This window comes from Rhinoraja longicauda, chromosome 37 (assembly GCF_053455715.1).
Source record: "Rhinoraja longicauda isolate Sanriku21f chromosome 37, sRhiLon1.1, whole genome shotgun sequence".
NCBI classification, from domain to species: Eukaryota; Metazoa; Chordata; class Chondrichthyes; order Rajiformes; family Arhynchobatidae; genus Rhinoraja; species Rhinoraja longicauda.
Window position 1 is genome coordinate 8,764,325 of NC_135989.1, and position 23,751 is coordinate 8,788,075.

At 50.4% G+C, this 23,751-nt stretch overlaps 1 protein-coding gene across 1 annotated transcript in view; it reads left to right on the forward strand.

Moving 5' to 3' along the window:
• Positions 1–23,503: 23,503 nt before the first annotated feature.
• LOC144610579 (adhesion G protein-coupled receptor E1-like) overlaps positions 23,504–23,751 on the forward strand; it is a 14,477-nt gene continuing 14,229 nt past the window's right edge. Inside the window, exon 1 of the mRNA XM_078429388.1 lies at positions 23,504–23,749. Within this exon, the coding sequence (XP_078285514.1) occupies positions 23,504–23,749 (246 nt within the window). The remainder of the gene's footprint in view (positions 23,750–23,751) is intronic.

Genomic DNA, 23,751 nt, shown 5'->3' on the forward strand with positions numbered 1-23,751 from the left:
GCATCACATGGTCCCCTGTTTTCAAGGGACCAGTCAGGTCAATATATTAATTTCCCAGTCTCTGCATGATTCAGAATAATCGACTAAATCTGTCACAAGGAACAAATAAAAAGCCTATGTTTGGCCCCCACCACCATCCCACAATGATGCTCAAATTCCAGGACATTCCTGTAGGATTGACAATCTTAACAGATGGCGATTTATTCTCTGTTTCTTGCTTACACAGGGCGCAGCAGTAGAGTTACTGCCTTGCAGCGCCAGGGACTCGAGTTCGATCCCGACTACGGGTGCTGTCCGTACAGTCTATGTGACTGCCCGTGTTTCCTCCGTGATATCCGGTCTCCTCTCACACTCCAAAGACGTACAGGTTTATAGGTTAATTGGCTTCGTATGATTGTGAATATTGCCCAGCGTGTGTAGGATAGTGTGTGTCCAGGGATCGCTGTCCGTCGCGGACTGGGTGTGCCGAAGGGCCTGTTTCCGCACTGTATCTCTAAACTAAACTGAAACTAAACATCCCAACCTTCACAGTCCTCTGCGCCGATGCCAGTGGTCCCAGCTGATGCGTGAAACCCTGCGATGCAGTTGCACTGGTAGGAACCCGGCGCATTGTCACACAACGTGTTTTTGCCACAGGGTGAAGATTTGCATTCGTCAATATCTGTGGGAACAGTGAAAACCCTTCACAACAGTAACACGGTTTGCTCCCTGTTGCACTCTGTAACTGTGGATGCAGCAAGACACCGGCGTATGCCTTAAACACAGAGCAGACCCTCGTTGAAACAAAGGATTCAGTGAGAGGTTGAGGGAGCAAGACAGGTGGATGGAGTTAAGGAACAGATCTTCCTGGATCAAACGGAATTGAGGAACCAAATGGCCTTGGACAAGCCAGAAGCTGTGATGATTGCCCTCGGTTCCATTGGACTGGAAGCTGTCTGTCGGTGAGAGGGGAAAGGTTGGGCAATAACCCAGCCGTCTCTGTTGGGGCAGTTGTGTAAACAACCATGTCGCGGTGCGGGTGGTGTGGGCGGCATGGGGTGGTTGCAGACACAGGATGTCCACTGCTCCGTGAATCTATCCTGGCTCCGAGCCCAGACCGGGTCTGGCCACATCTGGACCTCCGCAAAATTGCCCACCCCCTGTACGGAACGAGAGCTGCGGGTACGGCCTTGGACCGTGTAGGACTGGGGAACTGGGACTGCAGTGAGTACACCAGCTACAGCTGCTTGCACCTGTTCCCGGGGGTCCCAACTTCTCACACACCTACACACGCATGCACATACACGCACACATACTCACACACAAATACTCACACACACGCACATACTCACATACACGCACACATACTCACACACACGCACACATACTCACACACACATACATGCACAGGCATGCACACACATGCGCACATACGCACACATAATCACACACACACCCCATGGTAAGGCAGAGTACAATGAATAACTGGCAACAGCACAGGCCCTCCCTTCCCACACTGGGACATCAGTCCAGGGCAAAGACTGGGCCGAGGGGGCAGCCCACTACCTGCCTCTGCGACAGACGTTCTTCGGCAACAAGTGAACTAGTGACGGCCGTAATCCCCCTGCACCCTTAGGTGAACTTTGAAGAGATGGGGGGGGTTGGAGCGTGCGTGAATCACTGAACATCGGCAGGAGGGCAGACGGAGGGAAAAGGCAGTGTGCAGTGGCGCAGGGAGCATTGTGGGGGGGGGGGGGGGGGTCTAACGAGCGAGTTGTTCAGAGATTTTTCAATGCAATGGCCTTGTCATTATGGTCTCATTGATGGAATCTGAAGGACAATAGTGAAGATAGACACAAAATGCTGGAGTAACTCAGCGGGACAGGCAGCATCTCTGCAGAGAAGGAATAGGTGGCGTTTCGGGACGAGACCCTTGTGTCCACTCCAACACCGAGTAGACGTGTGTACTGCGCCTCGCGGACGTCTACGGTCCTTACCCTCACAAGTGGTCTTGCCAGTGGAGTCGGTGGTCGAATTGAAGCCGGTATTGCAGATACACGAGTAGGAACCGTCCGTGTTGTGACAAGCTGTGTTACGGTCACACGGCGATAAAGCACATTCGTTGATATCTGCGCAAACAGGAGACATCGTTTACAAAAGGTAAATATCCTCCACGGCCCCGCACGGGGGCTGCAACCGAGAACGTGAGCCTGGACACTGTGAGAGATGGGGATCGGCAATTGGAATTGTAATCCAGGGATATGGGGAGAAAGCTGGAACAGCGTACTGAATGTGGATGATCAGCCATGATCATATTGCATGGCGGTATTGGCTCGAAGGGCTGAATGGCCTCCTCCTGCACCTATTTTCTATGTTTTGATTTTCTAATGATCTCGCCAGCTGGAGCTGCCAAATCTGGTCAGACCAGTTCCTGGGCGATGCATCACATGGTCCCCTGTTTTCAAGGGACCAGTCAGGTCAATATATTAATTTCCCAGTCTCTGCATGATTCAGAATAATCGACTAAATCTGTCACAAGGAACAAATAAAAAGCCTATGTTTGGCCCCCACCACCATCCCACAATGATGCTCAAATTCCAGGACATTCCTGTAGGATTGACAATCTTAACAGATGGCGATTTATTCTCTGTTTCTTGCTTACACAGGGCGCAGCAGTAGAGTTACTGCCTTGCAGCGCCAGGGACTCGAGTTCGATCCCGACTACGGGTGCTGTCCGTACAGTCTATGTGACTGCCCGTGTTTCCTCCGTGATATCCGGTCTCCTCTCACACTCCAAAGACGTACAGGTTTATAGGTTAATTGGCTTCGTATGATTGTGAATATTGCCCAGCGTGTGTAGGATAGTGTGTGTCCAGGGATCGCTGTCCGTCGCGGACTGGGTGTGCCGAAGGGCCTGTTTCCGCACTGTATCTCTAAACTAAACTGAAACTAAACATCCCAACCTTCACAGTCCTCTGCGCCGATGCCAGTGGTCCCAGCTGATGCGTGAAACCCTGCGATGCAGTTGCACTGGTAGGAACCCGGCGCATTGTCACACAACGTGTTTTTGCCACAGGGTGAAGATTTGCATTCGTCAATATCTGTGGGAACAGTGAAAACCCTTCACAACAGTAACACGGTTTGCTCCCTGTTGCACTCTGTAACTGTGGATGCAGCAAGACACCGGCGTATGCCTTAAACACAGAGCAGACCCTCGTTGAAACAAAGGATTCAGTGAGAGGTTGAGGGAGCAAGACAGGTGGATGGAGTTAAGGAACAGATCTTCCTGGATCAAACGGAATTGAGGAACCAAATGGCCTTGGACAAGCCAGAAGCTGTGATGATTGCCCTCGGTTCCATTGGACTGGAAGCTGTCTGTCGGTGAGAGGGGAAAGGTTGGGCAATAACCCAGCCGTCTCTGTTGGGGCAGTTGTGTAAACAACCATGTCGCGGTGCGGGTGGTGTGGGCGGCATGGGGTGGTTGCAGACACAGGATGTCCACTGCTCCGTGAATCTATCCTGGCTCCGAGCCCAGACCGGGTCTGGCCACATCTGGACCTCCGCAAAATTGCCCACCCCCTGTACGGAACGAGAGCTGCGGGTACGGCCTTGGACCGTGTAGGACTGGGGAACTGGGACTGCAGTGAGTACACCAGCTACAGCTGCTTGCACCTGTTCCCGGGGGTCCCAACTTCTCACACACCTACACACGCATGCACATACACGCACACATACTCACACACAAATACTCACACACACGCACATACTCACATACACGCACACATACTCACACACACGCACACATACTCACACACACATACATGCACAGGCATGCACACACATGCGCACATACGCACACATAATCACACACACACCCCATGGTAAGGCAGAGTACAATGAATAACTGGCAACAGCACAGGCCCTCCCTTCCCACACTGGGACATCAGTCCAGGGCAAAGACTGGGCCGAGGGGGCAGCCCACTACCTGCCTCTGCGACAGACGTTCTTCGGCAACAAGTGAACTAGTGACGGCCGTAATCCCCCTGCACCCTTAGGTGAACTTTGAAGAGATGGGGGGGGTTGGAGCGTGCGTGAATCACTGAACATCGGCAGGAGGGCAGACGGAGGGAAAAGGCAGTGTGCAGTGGCGCAGGGAGCATTGTGGGGGGGGGGGGGGGGTCTAACGAGCGAGTTGTTCAGAGATTTTTCAATGCAATGGCCTTGTCATTATGGTCTCATTGATGGAATCTGAAGGACAATAGTGAAGATAGACACAAAATGCTGGAGTAACTCAGCGGGACAGGCAGCATCTCTGCAGAGAAGGAATAGGTGGCGTTTCGGGACGAGACCCTTGTGTCCACTCCAACACCGAGTAGACGTGTGTACTGCGCCTCGCGGACGTCTACGGTCCTTACCCTCACAAGTGGTCTTGCCAGTGGAGTCGGTGGTCGAATTGAAGCCGGTATTGCAGATACACGAGTAGGAACCGTCCGTGTTGTGACAAGCTGTGTTACGGTCACACGGCGATAAAGCACATTCGTTGATATCTGCGCAAACAGGAGACATCGTTTACAAAAGGTAAATATCCTCCACGGCCCCGCACGGGGGCTGCAACCGAGAACGTGAGCCTGGACACTGTGAGAGATGGGGATCGGCAATTGGAATTGTAATCCAGGGATATGGGGAGAAAGCTGGAACAGCGTACTGAATGTGGATGATCAGCCATGATCATATTGCATGGCGGTATTGGCTCGAAGGGCTGAATGGCCTCCTCCTGCACCTATTTTCTATGTTTTGATTTTCTAATGATCTCGCCAGCTGGAGCTGCCAAATCTGGTCAGACCAGTTCCTGGGCGATGCATCACATGGTCCCCTGTTTTCAAGGGACCAGTCAGGTCAATATATTAATTTCCCAGTCTCTGCATGATTCAGAATAATCGACTAAATCTGTCACAAGGAACAAATAAAAAGCCTATGTTTGGCCCCCACCACCATCCCACAATGATGCTCAAATTCCAGGACATTCCTGTAGGATTGACAATCTTAACAGATGGCGATTTATTCTCTGTTTCTTGCTTACACAGGGCGCAGCAGTAGAGTTACTGCCTTGCAGCGCCAGGGACTCGAGTTCGATCCCGACTACGGGTGCTGTCCGTACAGTCTATGTGACTGCCCGTGTTTCCTCCGTGATATCCGGTCTCCTCTCACACTCCAAAGACGTACAGGTTTATAGGTTAATTGGCTTCGTATGATTGTGAATATTGCCCAGCGTGTGTAGGATAGTGTGTGTCCAGGGATCGCTGTCCGTCGCGGACTGGGTGTGCCGAAGGGCCTGTTTCCGCACTGTATCTCTAAACTAAACTGAAACTAAACATCCCAACCTTCACAGTCCTCTGCGCCGATGCCAGTGGTCCCAGCTGATGCGTGAAACCCTGCGATGCAGTTGCACTGGTAGGAACCCGGCGCATTGTCACACAACGTGTTTTTGCCACAGGGTGAAGATTTGCATTCGTCAATATCTGTGGGAACAGTGAAAACCCTTCACAACAGTAACACGGTTTGCTCCCTGTTGCACTCTGTAACTGTGGATGCAGCAAGACACCGGCGTATGCCTTAAACACAGAGCAGACCCTCGTTGAAACAAAGGATTCAGTGAGAGGTTGAGGGAGCAAGACAGGTGGATGGAGTTAAGGAACAGATCTTCCTGGATCAAACGGAATTGAGGAACCAAATGGCCTTGGACAAGCCAGAAGCTGTGATGATTGCCCTCGGTTCCATTGGACTGGAAGCTGTCTGTCGGTGAGAGGGGAAAGGTTGGGCAATAACCCAGCCGTCTCTGTTGGGGCAGTTGTGTAAACAACCATGTCGCGGTGCGGGTGGTGTGGGCGGCATGGGGTGGTTGCAGACACAGGATGTCCACTGCTCCGTGAATCTATCCTGGCTCCGAGCCCAGACCGGGTCTGGCCACATCTGGACCTCCGCAAAATTGCCCACCCCCTGTACGGAACGAGAGCTGCGGGTACGGCCTTGGACCGTGTAGGACTGGGGAACTGGGACTGCAGTGAGTACACCAGCTACAGCTGCTTGCACCTGTTCCCGGGGGTCCCAACTTCTCACACACCTACACACGCATGCACATACACGCACACATACTCACACACAAATACTCACACACACGCACATACTCACATACACGCACACATACTCACACACACGCACACATACTCACACACACATACATGCACAGGCATGCACACACATGCGCACATACGCACACATAATCACACACACACCCCATGGTAAGGCAGAGTACAATGAATAACTGGCAACAGCACAGGCCCTCCCTTCCCACACTGGGACATCAGTCCAGGGCAAAGACTGGGCCGAGGGGGCAGCCCACTACCTGCCTCTGCGACAGACGTTCTTCGGCAACAAGTGAACTAGTGACGGCCGTAATCCCCCTGCACCCTTAGGTGAACTTTGAAGAGATGGGGGGGGTTGGAGCGTGCGTGAATCACTGAACATCGGCAGGAGGGCAGACGGAGGGAAAAGGCAGTGTGCAGTGGCGCAGGGAGCATTGTGGGGGGGGGGGGGGTCTAACGAGCGAGTTGTTCAGAGATTTTTCAATGCAATGGCCTTGTCATTATGGTCTCATTGATGGAATCTGAAGGACAATAGTGAAGATAGACACAAAATGCTGGAGTAACTCAGCGGGACAGGCAGCATCTCTGCAGAGAAGGAATAGGTGGCGTTTCGGGACGAGACCCTTGTGTCCACTCCAACACCGAGTAGACGTGTGTACTGCGCCTCGCGGACGTCTACGGTCCTTACCCTCACAAGTGGTCTTGCCAGTGGAGTCGGTGGTCGAATTGAAGCCGGTATTGCAGATACACGAGTAGGAACCGTCCGTGTTGTGACAAGCTGTGTTACGGTCACACGGCGATAAAGCACATTCGTTGATATCTGCGCAAACAGGAGACATCGTTTACAAAAGGTAAATATCCTCCACGGCCCCGCACGGGGGCTGCAACCGAGAACGTGAGCCTGGACACTGTGAGAGATGGGGATCGGCAATTGGAATTGTAATCCAGGGATATGGGGAGAAAGCTGGAACAGCGTACTGAATGTGGATGATCAGCCATGATCATATTGCATGGCGGTATTGGCTCGAAGGGCTGAATGGCCTCCTCCTGCACCTATTTTCTATGTTTTGATTTTCTAATGATCTCGCCAGCTGGAGCTGCCAAATCTGGTCAGACCAGTTCCTGGGCGATGCATCACATGGTCCCCTGTTTTCAAGGGACCAGTCAGGTCAATATATTAATTTCCCAGTCTCTGCATGATTCAGAATAATCGACTAAATCTGTCACAAGGAACAAATAAAAAGCCTATGTTTGGCCCCCACCACCATCCCACAATGATGCTCAAATTCCAGGACATTCCTGTAGGATTGACAATCTTAACAGATGACGATTTATTCTCTGTTTCTTGCTTACACAGGGCGCAGCAGTAGAGTTACTGCCTTGCAGCGCCAGGGACTCGAGTTCGATCCCGACTACGGGTGCTGTCCGTACAGTCTATGTGACTGCCCGTGTTTCCTCCGTGATATCCGGTCTCCTCTCACACTCCAAAGACGTACAGGTTTATAGGTTAATTGGCTTCGTATGATTGTGAATATTGCCCAGCGTGTGTAGGATAGTGTGTGTCCAGGGATCGCTGTCCGTCGCGGACTGGGTGTGCCGAAGGGCCTGTTTCCGCACTGTATCTCTAAACTAAACTGAAACTAAACATCCCAACCTTCACAGTCCTCTGCGCCGATGCCAGTGGTCCCAGCTGATGCGTGAAACCCTGCGATGCAGTTGCACTGGTAGGAACCCGGCGCATTGTCACACAACGTGTTTTTGCCACAGGGTGAAGATTTGCATTCGTCAATATCTGTGGGAACAGTGAAAACCCTTCACAACAGTAACACGGTTTGCTCCCTGTTGCACTCTGTAACTGTGGATGCAGCAAGACACCGGCGTATGCCTTAAACACAGAGCAGACCCTCGTTGAAACAAAGGATTCAGTGAGAGGTTGAGGGAGCAAGACAGGTGGATGGAGTTAAGGAACAGATCTTCCTGGATCAAACGGAATTGAGGAACCAAATGGCCTTGGACAAGCCAGAAGCTGTGATGATTGCCCTCGGTTCCATTGGACTGGAAGCTGTCTGTCGGTGAGAGGGGAAAGGTTGGGCAATAACCCAGCCGTCTCTGTTGGGGCAGTTGTGTAAACAACCATGTCGCGGTGCGGGTGGTGTGGGCGGCATGGGGTGGTTGCAGACACAGGATGTCCACTGCTCCGTGAATCTATCCTGGCTCCGAGCCCAGACCGGGTCTGGCCACATCTGGACCTCCGCAAAATTGCCCACCCCCTGTACGGAACGAGAGCTGCGGGTACGGCCTTGGACCGTGTAGGACTGGGGAACTGGGACTGCAGTGAGTACACCAGCTACAGCTGCTTGCACCTGTTCCCGGGGGTCCCAACTTCTCACACACCTACACACGCATGCACATACACGCACACATACTCACACACAAATACTCACACACACGCACATACTCACATACACGCACACATACTCACACACACGCACACATACTCACACACACATACATGCACAGGCATGCACACACATGCGCACATACGCACACATAATCACACACACACCCCATGGTAAGGCAGAGTACAATGAATAACTGGCAACAGCACAGGCCCTCCCTTCCCACACTGGGACATCAGTCCAGGGCAAAGACTGGGCCGAGGGGGCAGCCCACTACCTGCCTCTGCGACAGACGTTCTTCGGCAACAAGTGAACTAGTGACGGCCGTAATCCCCCTGCACCCTTAGGTGAACTTTGAAGAGATGGGGGGGGTTGGAGCGTGCGTGAATCACTGAACATCGGCAGGAGGGCAGACGGAGGGAAAAGGCAGTGTGCAGTGGCGCAGGGAGCATTGTGGGGGGGGGGGGGGTCTAACGAGCGAGTTGTTCAGAGATTTTTCAATGCAATGGCCTTGTCATTATGGTCTCATTGATGGAATCTGAAGGACAATAGTGAAGATAGACACAAAATGCTGGAGTAACTCAGCGGGACAGGCAGCATCTCTGCAGAGAAGGAATAGGTGGCGTTTCGGGACGAGACCCTTGTGTCCACTCCAACACCGAGTAGACGTGTGTACTGCGCCTCGCGGACGTCTACGGTCCTTACCCTCACAAGTGGTCTTGCCAGTGGAGTCGGTGGTCGAATTGAAGCCGGTATTGCAGATACACGAGTAGGAACCGTCCGTGTTGTGACAAGCTGTGTTACGGTCACACGGCGATAAAGCACATTCGTTGATATCTGCGCAAACAGGAGACATCGTTTACAAAAGGTAAATATCCTCCACGGCCCCGCACGGGGGCTGCAACCGAGAACGTGAGCCTGGACACTGTGAGAGATGGGGATCGGCAATTGGAATTGTAATCCAGGGATATGGGGAGAAAGCTGGAACAGCGTACTGAATGTGGATGATCAGCCATGATCATATTGCATGGCGGTATTGGCTCGAAGGGCTGAATGGCCTCCTCCTGCACCTATTTTCTATGTTTTGATTTTCTAATGATCTCGCCAGCTGGAGCTGCCAAATCTGGTCAGACCAGTTCCTGGGCGATGCATCACATGGTCCCCTGTTTTCAAGGGACCAGTCAGGTCAATATATTAATTTCCCAGTCTCTGCATGATTCAGAATAATCGACTAAATCTGTCACAAGGAACAAATAAAAAGCCTATGTTTGGCCCCCACCACCATCCCACAATGATGCTCAAATTCCAGGACATTCCTGTAGGATTGACAATCTTAACAGATGGCGATTTATTCTCTGTTTCTTGCTTACACAGGGCGCAGCAGTAGAGTTACTGCCTTGCAGCGCCAGGGACTCGAGTTCGATCCCGACTACGGGTGCTGTCCGTACAGTCTATGTGACTGCCCGTGTTTCCTCCGTGATATCCGGTCTCCTCTCACACTCCAAAGACGTACAGGTTTATAGGTTAATTGGCTTCGTATGATTGTGAACATTGCCCAGCGTGTGTAGGATAGTGTGTGTCCAGGGATCGCTGTCCGTCGCGGACTGGGTGTGCCGAAGGGCCTGTTTCCGCACTGTATCTCTAAACTAAACTGAAACTAAACATCCCAACCTTCACAGTCCTCTGCGCCGATGCCAGTGGTCCCAGCTGATGCGTGAAACCCTGCGATGCAGTTGCACTGGTAGGAACCCGGCGCATTGTCACACAACGTGTTTTTGCCACAGGGTGAAGATTTGCATTCGTCAATATCTGTGGGAACAGTGAAAACCCTTCACAACAGTAACACGGTTTGCTCCCTGTTGCACTCTGTAACTGTGGATGCAGCAAGACACCGGCGTGTGCCTTAAACACAGAGCAGACCCTCGTTGAAACAAAGGATTCAGTGAGAGGTTGAGGGAGCAAGACAGGTGGATGGAGTTAAGGAACAGATCTTCATGGATCAAACGGAATTGAGGAACCAAATGGCCTTGGACAAGCCAGAAGCTGTGATGATTGCCCTCGGTTCCATTGGACTGGAAGCTTCTGTCGGTGAGAGGGGAAAGGTTGGGCAATAACCCAGCCGTCTCTGTTGGGGCAGTTGTGTAAACAACCATGTCACGGTGCGGGTGGTGTGGGCGGCATGGGGTGGTTGCAGACACAGGATGTCCACTGCTCCGTGAATCTATCCTGGCTCCGAGCCCAGACCGGGTCTGGCCACATCTGGACCTCCGCAAAATTGCCCACCCCCTGTACGGAACGAGAGCTGCGGGTACGGCCTTGGACCGTGTAGGACTGGGGAACTGGGACTGCAGTGAGTACACCAGCTACAGCTGCTTGCACCTGTTCCCGGGGGTCCCAACTTCTCACACACCTACACACGCATGCACATACACGCACACATACTCACACACAAATACTCACACACACGCACACATACTCACATACACGCACACATACTCACACACACGCACACATAGTCACACACACACACACATACTCACACACACATACACGCACATATACTCACACACACGCACACATACTCACACACACACGCACACATACTCACTCACACACACGCATGCACACACGCGCACACATACTCACACACACGCACACATACTCATACTCACACACACATATACTCACACGCACACATACTCACACACACACGCACACATACTCACTCACACACATGCATGCACACACATGCGCACATACACACACGCACACATACTTACACATACTCACACACCCCATGGTAAGGCAGAGTACAATGAATAACTGGCAATAGCACAGGCCCTCCCTTCCCACACTGGGACATCAGTCCAGGGCAAAGACTGGGCCGAGGGGGCAGCCCACTACCTGCCTCTCGACAGACGTTCTTCGGCAACAAGTGAACTAGTGACGGCCGTAATCCCCCTGCACCCTTAGGTGAACTTTGAAGAGGACGGGGGGGTTGGAGCGTGCGTGAAGGCAGGAGGGCAGACGGAGGGAAAGGGCAGTGTGCAGTGGTGCAGGGAGCATTGGGGGGGGGGTGGGTGGTCTAACGAGCGAGTTGTTCAGAGATGTCTCAATTCAGTGGCCTTGTCATTATGGGCTCGTTGATGGAATCTGCACGACAATAGTGAAGATAGACACAAAATGGTGGAGTAACTCAGCGGGACAGGCAGCATCTCTGCAGAGAAGGAATAGGTGGCGTTTCGGGACGAGACCCTTCTGTCCACTCCAACACCGAGTAGACTTGTGTACTGCGCCTCGCGGAAGTCTAAGGTCCTCACCCTCACAAGTGGTCTTGCCAGTGGAGTCGGTGGTCGAACTGAAGCCGATATTGCAGATACACGAGTAGCAACCGTCCCTGGTGTTACAAGCTGCGTTACGGTCACACGGAGAGGAAGCACATTCGTTGATATCTGCGCAAACAGGAGACATCGGTTACAAAAGGTAAATATCCTCCACGGCCCCGCACTGGGGCTACAACCGAGAACGTGAGCCTGGACACTGTGACGGCTCGAAGGACCTGCACCTGTTTTCTATGTTGATTTTCTTTGGGCGGTCACAGTGGCGCAGCGGTAGAGTTGTTGCCTTACAGTGAATGCAGCGCCGGAGACCCGGGTTCGATCCTGACTACGGGTGCTGTCTGTAAGGAGTTTGTACGTTCTCCCCGTGACTTGCATGGGTTTTCTTCGTGATCCTCGGTTTCCTCCCCCACTCCAAAAATGTACACGTTTGTAGGACCGGGGAACTGGAACTGCAGTGAGCCCACCAGCTACAGCTGCTTGCACCTGTTCCCGGAGGTCCTGACTTCGCACACACGCATGCACACGCACACATACTCACACACACGCACACATACTCACGCACACGTACTTACACATACTCACACACGCGCACCCGATGGTAAGGCAGAGTACAATGAATAACGGAACAGCATAGTGGATAAATGTGAGGTTATCCACTTTGGCGGCAAGAACAGGAAAGCAGAGTATTACCTGAATGGTGACCGATTAGGAGAGGGGGAGGTGCAAACGTGACCTGGGTGTCATGTGCACCAGTCATTGAAAGCAAGCGTGAAGGTGCAGCAGGCAGTGAAGAAAGCGAATGGTATGTTTGGCATTCATAGCAAGAGGATTTGAGTTTAGGAGCAGGGAGGTTCTACTGTATTTGTACAGGGCATTGGTGAGACCGCACCTGGAGTATTGTGTGCAGTTTTGGTCTCCTAATCTGAGGAAATACGTTCTTGCCTTAGAGGGAGTACAGAGAAGGTTCACCAGATTGATCACTGGGATGGCGGGACTTTTATATGAAGAAAGACTGGATAGACTAGGCTTGTACTCGCTGGAATTTAGAAGACTGAGGGGGGATCTTATAGAAACATATAAAATTCTTAAGGGGTTGGAGAGGCTAGATGCGGGAAGATTGTTCCCGATGTTGGGGGAGTCCAGAACCAGGGGTCACAGCTTAAGGATAAGGGGGAAGTCTTTTAGGACCGAGATGAGAAAACATTTCTTAACACAGAGAGTGGTGAGTCTGTGGAATTCTCTGCCACAGAAGGTAGTTGAGGCCAGTTCATTGGCTATATTTAAGAGGGAGTTAGATGTGGCCCTTGTGGCTAAAGGGATCAGGGGGTATGGAGAGAAGGCAGGTACAGGTTACTGAGCTGGATGATCAGCCATGATCATATTGAATGGCGGTGCAGGCTCGAAAGGCCGAATGGCCTACTCCTGCACCTATTTTCTATGTTTCTATAGGCCCTCCCTTCCCACACTGGGACATCAGTCCTGGGCAAAGACTGGGCCGAGGGGGCAGCCAACTACCTGCCTCTGCGACAGACGTTCTTCGGCAACGGTGACCTGGAGAACAAGTGACGGCCGTAATCCCCCTGCACCCCGAGGTGAACATTGAACGGGGGCGGGGGGGTTGGAGCATGCGTGAATCACTGTACATCGGCAGGAGGGCAGGTGGAGAGAAAGGGGTGCATGCAGTGGTGCAGGGAGCATTGGGGGGGGGGGGGTGTCTAACGAGCGCGTTGTTCAGAGATTTCTCAATGCAGTGGCCTTGCCATTATGGTCTCGTTGATGGAATCTGCAGGACAATAGTGAAGATAGTCACAAAATGCTGGAGTAACTCAGCAGGACGGGCAGCATCTCTGCAGAGAAGGAATGGGTGACGTTTCAGGTCGAGACCCTTCTGTCCACTCCAACACCGAGTAGATGCGTGTACTGCGCCTCGCGGAAATCTAAGGTCCTCACCCTCACAAGTGCTCTTGCCAGTGGAGTCGGTGGTCGAATTGAAGCCGGTATTGCAGATACACGAGTAGGAACCGGCCGTGTTGTGACAAGCTGCGTCATGGCCACACGGACAGGAAGCACATTCGTTGATATCTGCACAAACAGGAGACATCGTTTACAAAAGGTAAATATCCTCCACGGCCCCGCACGGGGGCTGCAACCGAGAACGTGAGCCTGGACCCTGTGAGAGATGGGGATCGGCAATTGGAATTGTAATCCAGGGATATGGGGAGAAAGCAGGAACAGGGCACTGAATGTGGATGATCAGCCATGATCATATTGCATGGCGGTGCTGGCTCGAAGGGCCGAATGGCCTACTCCTGCACCTATTTTCTATATTTCGATTTAGAAATCGGGCGGCATAGTGTCGCAGCGGTAGAGTTGCTGCCTTACAGTGAACGCAGTGCAGCAGATCCGGGTTCGATCCCGACCACGGGTACTGTCTGTACGGAGTTTTATACGTTCTACCCGTGACCTGTGTGCGTTTTCTCCTAGATCTTCGGTTTACTCCCACACACCAAAGATGTAAAGGACTGTAGGTTAATTGGCTTGGTAAATGTAAAAATAGTCTCTAATGGGTGTAGGATAGTGTTAATATGCGGGGATCAGTGGGATTTGTTGATGGAAGGGGCTGTGAGATGGTTCTTTATTTTTAGGAATCTGCAGGATAAAATGTGTAGGAAGGAACTACAGATACTGGTTTACACCAGTAGACACAAAATACTGGAGTAACCCAGCGGGCCATGCAGCATCTCAGGAGAGGAATGGGTGACGTTTCGGGTCGTGACCCTCCTTCAGACTCGATCCGAAATGTCACCCATTCCTTCTCACCTGAGATGCTGCCTGGCCCGCTGAGTTACTCCAGCATTTTGTGACACCTTCGATTTGTACCAGCATCTGCAGTTATTTTCCGACTGGAGGAGGGGTGGGGGGAAGAGGGGGAGGGGGGAAATGACAACCACCATCGATGTAAGTCTGGCCAGTCCACCTCGCATAGGGAGTATTTAAATCCAAGCTGCGAGTCTTGTGATTTAGTGTACTAAGTAATTAGTTGAAACAGTGAATTAAATGTGCCTTTATTGCATATTAATTATGTGCCGGCATGTGACTTGGGTACTAATTAGCATGCAACAAAAGCTTTCCACTGCACCTCAGTAAATGTGGCAATAAACTAAACTAAAGTAATAAAAACTTAAAAATAAAGACTAAGTTGTACAAGATCTTACTCTGAGAGTGTCTTTGTTCAACACGTCAGTTGATATCTTACGGAGATAATAGGGTCAAGAATTATCAGCAGAGATGTGCACTAATATAATGTATAACCTCATGACCTGCTCCATGTTCTCTGTAATGCTATAACGCCTATATATTCTGCACTTGGTATCAAGAGGGGAGCCGGTGTGGGGGGGGTGGCTGTCGAGAGAAGAAAGAGGAACCCGGCGAGAGGGGTGGGGGGGGACAGCGCCGAGAATGAAGAGGGGCCATCGGGACTATAATTAAAACTTTGGTAACTTTGTCGGAGCCCTATACGTGGTGACTCGTTGCATACTTGTGTATTGCATGGAAAACAAAGAATTTCACTGTACCTAGTTACATGCGACAATAAAGTCATTCCTTCATTCATTTCTTCTTTGCACCACCTGTTGTACTTGTGGATGGCTTGACTGTACTTGTGTGCAGTATGATCTGATTGGATAGCTCGCAAAGTTTTTCAACATATTGGCACATATGATGAAAATAAACCAACACCAATACCACTATTCCTCACTCTATCAAGCTGGAGGAGCAAGCTAGGTTCAACGAGGAATGCAAAAGGGCATCAGGTACAGCAACAGGGAAGGCCAAAAACAATGAGGCAGCTGCTTGATGATTTTGGCAAGTTTACCTTGCATGGGTAGTTCTTAATTCTTCAGGAAACGGGGCTTCCCCTCTTCCATTATAGATGAGGCTCTCACTAGGGTCTCTTCTACATCCCGCAGCTCCCCTCTTCCTCCCCCTCCCCCCATTCGTAACAAGGACAGAATCCCCCTCGTTCTCACCTTCCACCCCAACAGCCTGCGTATCCAACAAATCATCCGTCAACATTTCCGTCACCTACAACGGGACCCCTCCACTGGCCACATCTTCCCATCCCTTCCCCTTTCTGCGTTCCGCAGAGACCGTTCCCTCCATAACTCCCTGGTCCACTCGTCCCTTCCTACCCCATCCCCGGGCATTTTCCCCTGCAACCGCAGGCGATGCAACACCTGTCCCTTTACCTCCCCCCTCAACTCCATCCAAGGACCCAAACAGTCTTTCCAGGTGAGACAGAGGTTCACCTGCACCTCCTCCAACCTCATCTATTGCATCCGCTGCTCTAGATGTCAACTTCTTTATATCGGCGAAACCAAACGCAGGCTCGGCGATCGTTTCCCTCAACACCTTCATTCAGTCCGCCTTAACCAACCTGATGTCCCGGTGGCTGAGCACCTCAACTCCCCCTCCCACTCCCAGTCTGACCTTTCTGTCATGGGCCTCCTCCAGTGCCATAGTGAGGCCCACTGGAAATTGGAGGAACAGCACCTCATATTTCACTTGGGCAGCTTGCATCCGAGCGGTATGAACATTGACTTCTCCAACTTTAGATAGTTCCTCTGTCCCTCTCTTCCCCTCCTCCTTCCCAGATCTCCCTCTATCTTCCTGTCTCCACCTATATCCTTCCTTTGTCCCGTCCCCCTGACATCAGTCGGAAGAAGGGTCTCGACCTGAAACGTCACCCATTCCTTCTCTCCTGAGATACTGCCTGACCTGCTGTTACTCCAGCATTTTGTGAATAAATACCTTCGATTTGTACCAGCATCTGCAGTTATTTTCTTACACTGGGTAGTTCTTACGTTCATCAGTGATAGGAGCAGAATGAGGCCATTTTGCCCATCAAGTCACCTCCATCATTCAATCATGGCTGATCAATCTCTCTCTCCTAACCCCATTTTCCTGCCTTCTTTCCATAACCCGACACCCATACTACTAATCAAGAATCTATCTATCTCCGCCTTAAAAATATCCATTGTACTTGGCCTCCACAGCCTTCTATAGCAATGAATTCCACAGATTCACCACCCTCTGACTAAAAAAATCCCTCCTCAGCTTCTTCCTAAAGGTAAACTAAACTAGACCTAAAACTAAAAATCCATGTTTATCCAAAACTTTCCTTGTAGCTAATACACTCTAATTTTGACCCGAAACGTCACCCATTCCATCTCTCCAGAGATGCTGCCTGACCCGCTGAGTTACCCCAGCATTCTGTGATAACTTCCATTTGTACCAGCATCTGCAGTTATTTTCCTATTCAAAACCACAAGGGCTTTTATAGAGAAAAAAGGAAAAACATTGTTTTCAGTGTTGACGTATCAGAACTCGAAGCAAATGTAAAGTTAATGCCTTTGTGGCTTAATTCAGATTTAAAAAAAGGATCAGACTCTTTCCTGGGGTGAGACTATTGTTTCTTAACAGTGACTTGAGACTTTAGAGGTACAGCAGAGAAACAGACCCTGTAGCCTACCGAGTTGGCGCTGACCTGCAATAACCCGGTACACTAACACTATCCTGTATTGTTGGGACATTTTGTGTCCATCTGAAGATTGTGGGCTACCTAGTGCACAAACCACTTTGTGCAAAAGGAAATTCCCCTGTACATCACTTTTAAACTTTTCCCCTCTCACCACAAAGCAATACCATCTTGTCTTTGACATTTACACCCTGAAAGAAAGGTTCTGACTGTCTACCCTCTCTATGCCTATCATAATTTTATATACTTCTATCAGGTCTCCCCTCAATCTCTGACGTTTCAGGGAAAACATCCCTGCACGGTGACGCAGCGGTAGAGTTGCTGCCTTACAGCAAATGCAGCGCAGGAGATCCGGGTTCCATCCCGACTACGGATGCTGTCTGTACGGAGTTTGTACATTCGCCCCGTGACCTGTGTGGGTTTTCTCCGAGATCTCCGGTTTCCTCCCACACTCCAAAGACGCACAGGTTTGTAGGTACAAATTGTCCGGAGTGGGTATTGGATAGTGTTAATGTGTGGGGATCGCTGGTCGGCGCGGACCGTTTGGGCCGAAAGGGCCTGTTTCCGCGCTGTATCTCTAAAAGTAAACTAAACTAAAACTAAAAATCCATGTTTATCCAAAGTCTCCTTGTAGCTAATACCCTCTAATCTCGTCAGCAATTCTGGTAAATTTCTTCTGCACCCTCTCCAAAGCCTTCACATCCTTTCTGTAATAGGGTATGCAATACTCCAAATGCAGAGTATCCAAAGTCTTATAGAGCTGCGACATAATTTTCTTATTCCTAACTCCTGATCTAAGGGTGTCTTGCTCCAATTACAAAAGGCCCTGATGAGACAGAGCTGGAATATCATGTGTGGGTCTAGTCTATGTACCTGAGGAAGGGTCTCCTTACAACAGGGCCGCCGCAAAGGTTCACTGACTGACTGCTGGACGAGGAGCTGCTGCCTGAGAAAAGATTAAGCAGGAACGGATATGTGCAAAATATCTCACTGATGTGTGCATGGTTCTAACAGGGTGGATGCAGCGATGATATCTTCAACGATCAGCGTTGACGTGTCAAAATAGATATACATTTGGACAATGAGGCAATCAAGGGGTGTGGTGTTAGTGCGGGGAAGTGGCTCTTTGGTAAAAGGATCGCATGGAATGGGAAAGCAGCAATGAGGGGCCGAATGGTCTACTGTACAATCTTAGTTCGATCCAATGAGCACTCGATGCGCAGATTTATCCACATACACACCATCTCACTGAACAGGCAAGCAGCAATGAGGAGTTGAATGGTCTACTCCAGCTGCTATAAGATCAGTTTAACAAATCATGTACACTTAAGTAGAAACATTAGAAACACACACGTACGACCATATTTTAGTTTAGAGATACAGCGCGGAAACAGGCCCTTTCAGCCCACGCCGACCAGGGATCCCCGCACATTAACACTATCCTATACCCACTAGGGACAATTATTACATTTACCAAACCTGTACGTCTTTGGAGTGTGGGGAGGTCACGGGGAGAACATACAAACTCCATACAGACAGTACCCATAGTCAGGATTGAACCCAGGTCTCCGGCGCTACAAGGCAGCAACTCTACCGCTGCGGCACCGTGCCGCCCTATACATTCATGAAAATCATTCATCTGACTGCTTTCCCCACATTAATCTCAAGCACTCAGCAGTCACCCAAGACAATAAAGCACTCACCTGTACATTGATTGTTGCCATTTGGATCAACTTGAAAACCTGGTGAACATGTTGTACCCTGGCATAGAACGACCATGCCGGCACCACAGCTCAAGGCAACTAGAAGAAACAAAACGAAGCAGTTAGACCTTTGTTCCCCCAGTTTTGCCCCTTCTCTGCAGAAAACAAAAGACAGCATGGGCCAGTGCTGACATTGACCGTGGGAGGTAGATTTGCTGAAGGCAAGGGGCTCAATCCCCTCCTGCATTGTGGATCGAAGGCACTGAACACTCAAATTGTACTCTATTCCCTGTGCTTTGTACGCAATTACCAAAATTCAGACCCCTCTACAATCAACTGCGGTGTCTAAAGCTCAGGAGACTCGAAATCACCCGTTTAAGACTTCCAGTTTATGTACGATTTTCTCACTATCGTCAACAAAAGAAGTAGTTATTTTCTGTGACATCTCCCAGCTTTACCAAGGCTGCTTCTTGTTGCTACACCCACCCACTCTCCCCTTCCTCCCAGTCCAACAACTTAAGACTAAGACTAAGGGGTAGGGATCAGAATTACCTTTATTGTCATCCAAAAAACAACAAGTCTTTTGGACAAGATTTCGTCACCCACAGTCCAACAATAAGAGCAATAAAGTAAGCAATTACACACACGACCACACGCAGAGGATCTTACCTGGTCTACCAACACCATCACCACAGTGAAGAAGGCACAGCAGAGACTCCACTTCCTGAGGATCCTCAGGAAAACCAACCTGCAGGAGAAGCTCATGATGTCCTTCTATCGCTGCTCCATCGAGAGTGTACTGGCATACTGTATAACTACATGGTATGCCAGCTGCTCAGAAAAGGACAGGAAGGCCCTTCAGAGGGTCATCACGACGGCCCAGAAGATCATCGGCTGCTCACTGCCCTCCCTGGAGCACCTGTTCAGCCTACGCTGCCTCAGTAGAGCAGGCAAAATAATAAAAGATCCATCCCACCCCGGCCACCGTCTGTTTGTTCATCTGCCCTCTGGTCGACGTTTCAGGTCGATCAAATCCCGAACAAACAGACTTAAGAACAGTTTTTACCCCAGGGTCATACGAGAACTGAACAGTACCTTCTGCACTAGGCAACACTGTTAAAACTTTTGTACTTAATATAATTGTATTTATTTGTTTTTGCATTTATTGCATATATGTTTTTACGCACCGTCAGGATTGGCTATTTTTTTAATTTCGTTGTACTCGTTGCAATGACAATAAATGAATATTATTATATTATTATTATAAACCAACACAAAACAAAAAAAGAAACATCCATCATAGTGAGTCTCCTCCAGTCACCTCCTCACTGTGATGGAAGTCCAGAATGTCTTTTCCCGCGGTCAGGCTGTTGTAGTTGCCACGTTCCCCAGGCGGCGCCGGACAGTGAAAGGTCAGCAGCGGGCGCGAATACGCTGCCGCTGCACATCAACTGGATTCATTGATAAACCTTCCTATAAAGTTAAACCTGATCAATGCGAAACAGGAGCTGTGTGTGGACAACACTCTGAAATGGCTGTCACCGATGAAGATTATGGTGACTGTCTATCTCCTCGGCACAGAAGACGATGGACATTTCCCCCCAAATTACAATTTAGTCGATAGGCCGGTAGTCCAAATTGCCCCCAGTAATGGAAATGCAGGGGGAGGGCGTTCCCCTAGTTTTCAATTTCCAGCTCGGGTTTAATGAGTACTGCAGAAAGATTCGAGTCGTTTATCACTTTATTCAACTCAGACGAAAACGATTTGCTAACTGCCACTGTTAGCACTTGTTAACAGCCAGTAGTTAACAGGTAGTAGTTATACAATGTATCATCAATACATCGATCCACATTCCTCAGTAAATGTAATTGTGCTTTGACCATGTATTAATTCCTTTGAATAAAATTCAAGGGGGAATTTCTTAAACTCTCTTGTCAGGGCTACCCCACCGGACCGCGAGCGAGCACGGCCTCAGCCAGTAAAGTCGCTGAAACTGAACAGGAGGACTCTGACAATCCGACGGGCATTGAGGGACGAGCCGACTTTGAGTTATTTATTCTTTGTAATTAAACCTTTATCTATAACTACCTTTGTTGGAGTTTAAAAAAAAAAACCGTTGCCCGCTCCGCGCGCCAACCGTCAAGGACGGGCGACGGCGGCAGCCCGGGGCGCGCACGCGCGCACACACATCCCGCCGGCGTCTGCCCGAGGCGCGCACGCGCACACTCACATCCCGCCGGGCGCGCACGCGCACACACATCCCGCCGGGCGCGCACGCGCAAGACCCGCCTGCAATTGGCGCCATCGCGCCTGCGCACTTCTCCGAGACGCCATCACGCAGCAGGTTCGGGTGGGCTGGGGATTGAAGAATGTCTTTGATGTTTGTATTCGCTTCACCCAGAGTGAGCGAAGGCCTCGTTGTTCACGGGGAATAATCATCGGGAAATGCATTATATTGAATTGTGGGTTTGTGTCTTTTTTTAAAAACAATACGTACTGTACTTCACTGACAATAATTAACGGCTGGAATGGTCGGCGATGGCGGCGGCGGCGGCGGGCGGACCTTTCACTGAAGATGGCTGCCGGTACAGGGAGGCGCAGGCGGGTTGTGTTGTGTTGTGTGCATCACGTCTGGGTGAACACTCGGTACATTTAGCATGTGCTGGCATCCCCTTCACTAACAGATAGCACCGGGTTAAAGAAAGCAGCGATGGGGTTGTTTTGTGGGCTCGGCAGGGAGGTGCTTGCCCCAGACTGAAATTACCTGCAACTTGTTACAGTAAACCTGTGTCTCCGATGCCAATAACTCAACCCGTTAAATCACTGGGGAGCTGCAAGAAACAGATCATCACTTTCTACCACTATCGCTTAAAAGGACAGTACCAAGTCCCAGTGGTCTAGGAAAATAACTGCAGATGCTGGTACAAATCGAAGGTATCACAAAATGTTGGAGTAACTCAGCAGGTCAGGCAGCATCTAGGAGAGAGGGAATGGGTGACGTTTCGGGTCGTTGGATAAAGAGCTTATTGTCTGGCACATCGACGGAGAAAGCGCACGCACAAAGAAGTATCGACTTGCAATCATTCTCTGTAACATAGTGTGCGCTTTGTGTTTGAGGAGTTCGCTATTTGCGCCCTTTGATGGTAAACAAAACTGAAATCTTGCAGGTTAAGCGCAGGGATATTGATACAATTGTCTTTGCTGCCACAAACTGTGTTACATGTCTATGTTTTTCCTCTGGGGAATATTTGAAGCTGAATAACATTCTTAATTTAAGCATCATGTTTGATTCTTACGCCTGGCCATACCTATTGCATCAGTTTTGTAGCATAATCTGATGGGGACTCTGCTACACCTCAGCTGTTGAAGCTATCTCCTGTTATTACTAGACTTGATCTTTTTGATACTCTTCGGCCTATTTTCTTCCACCCGATTCAATATCAAGCCTATTATGCCTATGCCGTATTTATAAACAGTAATTTTCTGGTCTCGTGCCGCAATTCCCTCCCCTCCACCTTCCCAACCTCAGCCTCACCTTAGAGTACCCATTTCCATCACTGGTAATGACCACCCACGGACGGCCCCCAGTGTGGGGAGTGTGGAGTTGGGCTTGCCGGCTTCCCTCCAATGATGTGAAGAGCGAGGGAGGAGTCCCTGGTGCTTGGCCCATTATTCACTGAGAGACACAGCACGGGAACAGGCCCTTCGGCCCACCAAGTCTGCGCTGACCATCGGCCTACAGTCATCTCTCATTCATCCCAGATTCTCATCAACGACCCTTGGAGCCTACACACATCCTTGGGATGTGGGAGCACACAAGAGTCTCGGAAAAATAAACCCACACCATGTCCTATCGCACCCACCTTCCCCCCAGCCACTGAGTCAGGAGAGGGGGGTGAAAGGAAAGGGAGGGTGGGAGGACAGGACAGATTTGACAAGAGAGGGAGGGGACTGGGAGGTGGGAATGGGTTGGATAAATTAAGGAAGGCGGGGGAAGGGAGGGAAAGATTGGGAAAGGAGTGGAGCGGAAGGGGAGTATTGGAATGAATATTTACCCATTAGAGGCAAACAGCAGCCCATGTTGCCCAGTCTCATTCTCTGCAGCTACACCCGCTCCTGTGTCAGCTGATTCTGAAAACACCAGAGTTTAGACTTCATTTGATCTCTTCATCACATTGAGCACATTGGCGTGTGAAGGAAGTGAACCTCCCTTCCTGCGCCATTCACAAGGCAAAAGATAACCAAATGTGTTTGTTGGGCATCTCAGGGCCATGTCACTGTTGTCATTGACGGGAGGCTAAATATCTGGACCAGACCAGCACACAGGTGCGGGTTCGATCCCAGGAGGTGGAGGTGGTTGGGGGGGGTCCAGTGAAAGTTCAAAACCCGGGACTTGGGAGCATGGTAACTGCAGCAGCTTCTGCCGCAACGATCGGCTCGATGCAATTGGCGACCACAGGAGAAGATCTGTTACTCCAGCGAAGCGGTTCACAGGAACAGAAGTGCGTGAAAATGACGCTTCTGCTGGAGCGAGTCACACCGTGGCTGAGAGCGAAATCCAGAAATAGTTTCATTTGTCTCGCTCACACTTGGCCTCACGCCAGTTTCATTTTAGTTCCAGATTTCAAGATCAATTTATTGTCACATGT